This window comes from Buceros rhinoceros, unplaced genomic scaffold, assembly GCF_000710305.1.
Source record: "Buceros rhinoceros silvestris isolate BGI_N320 unplaced genomic scaffold, ASM71030v1 scaffold19036, whole genome shotgun sequence".
Classification (NCBI taxonomy): domain Eukaryota; kingdom Metazoa; phylum Chordata; class Aves; order Bucerotiformes; family Bucerotidae; genus Buceros; species Buceros rhinoceros.
Genome location: NW_010416000.1, coordinates 48,022 through 53,838, shown reverse-complemented (window position 1 = coordinate 53,838; position 5,817 = coordinate 48,022). Strand labels below are relative to the sequence as shown.

The following is a 5,817-nucleotide window of genomic DNA, read 5'->3' as shown; positions in this document are numbered from 1 at the left end:
GAACTCAATGAAAGTTTACTCACTGTCTGGCATAAACCTGCAATTTAGACTATTTTGGCAATAGTAAAATCAAGTGTATCTTTATTTTCAAAAACAGAAGATTTTTTTTTAATTTTATTTTTGTGTCCTGTATTGAGTTTTAATGGAGGAACAAAGAAGAAGAACTTGCACACCAACGCAGCTAGCCAAAGGTAGAAGTTACATTCAAAAAAGGAAGACTGATGGCCTGTGTCAGCTAATACGCCTTTAGTAAAAGTTTCTAACCAGCACTCAGTCTGTAGGAGCAATGAAGACTGACATTTAAAACCATACCACATTATCACATTGTAAGCAATGATGCCCTATAGGCTTCTACATACCCAGCCCAAGAAGACTGATGGCCTGTGTCAGCTAATACGCCTTTAGTAAAAGTTTCTAACCAGCACTCAGTCTGTAGGAGCAATGAAGACTGACATTTAAAACCATACCACATTATCACATTGTAAGCAATGATGCCCTATAGGCTTCTACATACCCAGACAAAAGTGGATTTTGAAGGTGTTAAACACTAAGTGATTTAAAGCTAATAAATTTTTAACTTAGAAAAAGCCACAGTCATAGCTGTGGTTTTTAATATGGAAATAATGATACACTAAGTTCTAAGTGTGAAAGCCATTATTAATCCCTATGCCTATATTATTCATCTGTCACTGGTCACTGAATAATTAAATTAATTTAATCCTCTTTACCATAGCTGCAATGACAATTGAATGCTTATGCTAAAACTGTACAAACTTGCATATGGAGAATCCCTTAGTCTGAACAAGTCTTGTTCACAGCAGCGTTAAGGGTACTAGCTAATGGGTTTTGAAACTTGATGTCTAGCATGCAAGTATTAGATACTTGAGCATACTCTCTATGTGAAGTACATACAGTTCCGGCAATGTTCTCTTACAAGCAGGTCTTCGTACATTTTTGCCTCAGTAGATGCACTCCTATTTCTGGGTCTTTTGACCTTCCTTCCTATGCAGGACACATGATCATGGACAAACTCCTGCTCAGTTCTTTCAATATTTTTCCTAATTTCATGCAGAACTTTTAAAAAATGCCCTGCTGAAGCGTGACAGCACTCTGCAATTGTAGCTTAAAGATTTTATGGATCAATAGGATTGGTCATTGAAACTGACGTTACTGACCGATAACTGGGAAATGAAAAATTACAGCAATTCAGGAACAACCTTTCTCTCATTTTCTTCAAAATTTTTGTTTTGAGTTTCAGCATGACCAATCTTCTGTAACCTCAGCAGAGAGATGCTTTCAGCTTTGGATTAGGCTACATCCTACAGGCAATGAAAAAAACCCAGCCCCAAAACACAAGTTTACACATGCTTTATGTGACGAGGAAACTTCCCTATGTTTAGCAAGATGATAATTTTCTATTGCTTCCTGCCTTCATTGACTTTGAGGGTGGAACCCAGGATGTCATAGTTACATCACATAATGATGGCATAACTATTACAGTAACTAATAATAACAATGGATTGCTTTTTATCAATGTAAGGCCAGGCGAATTTCTGCAGTATGTCATAAAATGTCATCTGGGCTCCTTTCAGTTTCTTTTCTCAGCAGTTCTCCCTTCCCTGTCTTTCACACAGTTATACTGCCATGGCAGTTGTGATAATCAGAATAGAAAATGGAAACAAAAAATTCACGAGCAGGCAACAAAACCAAATGACACCCAACATGAATGCAGGACGGTTACTCTTCAATACGCTTCAGAGATGCCGTGCCAAGCTAACAGCAGCTGATTCTGGGGGCAGGGCCAGCAAGCGTGGAAATGGGGTCAAAAAGCAAAGAGCTGGCAGGGCTTCTCTACCAGTATTAATGCAGGAGCAGGCCAGACCTTCTGGGATTGAGCTCACGTCTGAGCCAAGGACAACGAGGAGAGCTGCTGAGAGACAGGCAACAGTGGCACGGGGCCTAGAGATGTTGGTGGTGCTCTTTGAGAGCTGGCTTGGGAAACAGCTGTGATGTTGGCTGCCAGGCCCACCTGAGCTGCCTCCAGCACAGCTCTAATTGGAATCATTCAGTAATACGGGAACAAGCATCGAACCCATATGCATAGAGATGGAAAATCAGATGCATGACAGTGTGGCATTTTCACAATTATCTGTGCACTTTTTCATGCAAGATACCTGGGGATCATCAAGAGTTTTCTCTTAAAATAGGTACTTCAAAAATTTTCACCATGCATATCTGGTTTAATGTGTGAAAGAAGTCAGTATCGCAACCGAAGCCAGACTGACTGACTTTCAGAAAGCTAGCACATACTATTCTTCAGTAATCAGTCATGACGTAATTTAGAACCAGTAATCAGTAATTGATTACTTGTACACCGTAACCAAAACAACTTCAATCCTGGCTGTAAAGCAATTGTTTCCGGAGACACAAGTAACTTCAATTGCAGCTATGGCTTTAGACGCAGTGTTAAATATGGGATAAAAAGCCAGGAACTGAAAGAGTAAAGCACACTGCTGCATTAAAAGAAAAATAAAAGCCTCCAGAAACTTACCACTGAGGTAAGAGCCATCTGAAAACTGTAGATTCGTGCAAGGCCAAAGTCAGCTAATTTTATCTGCCCACTGCTGGTTACAAGGATATTTTGGGGTTTCAGGTCCCGATGCACCACACGATGTGAATGCAGAAAATCCAGTCCCCGAAACAGCTGAAGCATCATATCCTAAATGTAAAGAAGAAATCAATATGCAGTTATCAAGGTGGAAAACAAGTAAACTCCCTGTCACAATCTGCAAAACTAATTTAATAAATATTGACTTAAGTATGTACACAGGAGATAAAAACAACTCAATACATAATGGACAGGATGTTGCTAACTAATGTATTGTTTCTAGTTTAATTATTTGATGTAGATTGATAGAAGTATAAATACTGGTCAACAGACTTAAATAGCAAAAGCATGTCTGTAAATCTCAGGACGTATCGTGTCCAAATAAGAAAAATGCATAGCAGCTTTTTGCTCTGAACTTTAAACCACACACCAATTTGCAGGTCACAACATTATGCTTTGTCCTGCCCCAGTGAAGTGAAATTTTCTTATTCACTTCAACATACACAAAGATCTGTTTCAATCAGAAAAGCTGTTTAAATGACAAATTTGCCAGGATTTAATGTTATAGAGGGAAAAACCTGTTGTATAGAATTTACTGAATAGGGCAGAAAATACCTTTAGATCAAAGTTTAGCACTGAATCAGTGTAGTAATCATAAGTATCTGTTCTCATTTTGCTTTCTGTTTTGTTATAGTGATGCAGTTTTCTATGACATTTCCACAGCTGAGGAAACTATTACATCTGTACTCGTGTTTTCACATTAGTCTTAGTAACATGAATGGAATTAATGAATGGACTCAAAACTAAATACTAGAAATCCCCTGAATTCCAAATTAGAAGGGTACTGTCAACTTGAAAATTGTATTTGCAAAACAGGCAGTTACAAAAAGGTGCTGCAACAAGTAAGAAACAAAAAGGGATAAAGAAAAAGTTTATTTTCTGTATGCACTTGACTTGAGTTCATGAAACTCCAGCTCTGTGTTTGCTGGTGACATATGCTCATTCCATAAGCCATGTAGCGGGGTGTCTGCCAATCCTGTTATGAGCAACCAAAATGATCTTGGAGAGGTGGATGGCATGAAACAGGAGAAAAGGGAAGAATGATACATTGAAGCTGGTTGCTTTTGTTCTTCTCTATGGGCTTCGGCAGGTTTCAAGTAAATACTCAAGACTCATGATTAAAAGGAATGGTATCTGAAAATAGGTTTAGAAACAGCTCAAAACATTCAACTTGATAATATTGCTTTAGCTGGATGCATATTTAAGATACACTTTATAGACACTGCTATGTAATTTAATAAAAAATTATTACCTTCACATAATGTTCCCTCATCATCTCTACAGAAAGTAATATAAAATGTATAGATATTAAGGCTGGAAACTCTAATCCGACCTCTGATAAAACATGGCCGTTCCTATATATAGCCTATAACTGTCTGCCCAACAGTGGGCTCATAATAATCAATCAGTTTTTATTTGAAGAGCCTGGTGATGGAGACATTACCATGGAACTATGGATGCTGTGGCAGCTTTTAATTATTATCACCTCTGAAGGATGGTGGTAAACTGAGAACCCCATTCCCAGTTAGCTGATGCCTTTTATTCCTTTTGCTTCCCCAGGAAAAATTGAGCAGTGACAATTTTGATAACTAGTATAATAGGGTTTGCACCTTTAAAACAAATAGACAAGGTGTATTGAATCCTTTTGTATTTATATAATTTCCCTTCACAGTTCAGAAGTGCATGCAAGAGCTAGGACTATGGCTCTGCAGGTTTCAGTCATCATTGGAATTAAAACATGATATATCTGCTCACTCTGCACTATTATAAATTAAAATAAAACCCCAACAGTCTTTGGATCAGTCTTGCAGATGTAAAGAACACACCAAGAACAATTAAGCATGTAGTTATCTCAAGTATGTATGTACTGGTTTCAATGAAATTGGGCCCAATTTTTTTTAATTCCAGGTAGACATAATATCAAATAAAATAAGAAAATAATTTTAAAAACTTAAGGATTAGTCAGTAGACCCTGCCTGGCGAGTCCCTTTTTGGTGACATTTCAGCATCCTACTCATTTGTCAAGTATGTAAACTCATTCCTACAGTTACCAAACATATCAAAAATATTTTTTTCCTGCAACTGATGTTGGTTTTGTTTCGACTTTCTTCCTCAAGCTCAGCAAATGCAATTCTGCTCTGCTAGTTCCAAGTCGCAAGTTATGTTTTCACTTTCTAAATTCAGAGTCTTCTAAAAGGCACAGGTAAAAAACAAAAAGTTCTGAAAATGGAAACTAGTATATCTTTTCTTTCCCCACCCCCAGGACTCAAAAGACAAACATCATTTACTGAAGTTCTCTTCACACAAAAACAAATGAAATGTGCCACAGAAAAGCGTACCAGGAAAGTGCAAATTTAAAGGGCATTAGCAAGAGAAGGAAAACCAGGGGTAAAAAGTGCCATATTTCCTCTTTCAGGAAATTCAGAGTTTGCCCACAAAAGCTATTCTCTAGCATTAATTTTGGATTGTCAAGAGGCCCTAAATTTGTACCAATGCACAGTATTTTTATGGGGTTTTGTTTGGTCAGTTTTTTTCCCTTTCTATTTTCCTCTTCCTGCTTAATTTCTGTGCTAACATCTGGTAAAAGACAACAATTCTTTGGAATATCCTAACATTTCTCTTACTCCTCTGTGGAGTATCTCACGCACCTGCACCACAAACCTGCACCATTCACCCAGAATTTCTATCTATTTGTATCTGATTTTTCTCTTTTTGCTGAGCAGAATGGAATGTCTCTATTAAATGGCAGGTGTTGGGATACTTGCCCTGAACATTTCCTGCAGGAGTGTTTGCATAAGAGACAATAGCAAGTATAGGCAAAGGGGAAGAGTTTTAGACCGCAGTGTGTAATGAATCGGTCAAGCTAGTTTGACAAAAAGGCTCACTGCCTCTCACCCAACAGCAGGACCTTCTCTGAGCAGAAGAGGAGCAGAACAAGGCTTCCTTCATATCCTACAGGATTATACAGAAGCCCTGACCAGCAAATTGCTTTCATTTTAAAGAGTGTTTTTTAAACACACTGGAACGAAAGTTTAAAGAGTTTTCACATTCTTGGGGGCCTATTTTTGAAGCAGAATAATTACAGCACTTCTATGGTTATACTTTATAACAAATAGTTAACATTAATTAATGCCAAAAAAACAATGGCA

General features: G+C 37.8%; 1 protein-coding gene across 1 annotated transcript in view; it reads right to left on the bottom strand.

Annotated features, from left to right (window-relative positions):
* Positions 1–2,363: 2,363 nt before the first annotated feature.
* LOC104494765 (cyclin-dependent kinase 6-like) overlaps positions 2,364–5,817 on the bottom strand; it is a 50,045-nt gene continuing 46,591 nt past the window's right edge. Inside the window, exons 3-4 of the mRNA XM_010137643.1 lie at positions 2,552–2,719; positions 2,364–2,492 (exon numbers count right to left, since the gene is read on the bottom strand). Of these exons, the coding sequence (XP_010135945.1) occupies positions 2,364–2,492; positions 2,552–2,719 (297 nt within the window). The remainder of the gene's footprint in view (positions 2,493–2,551; positions 2,720–5,817) is intronic.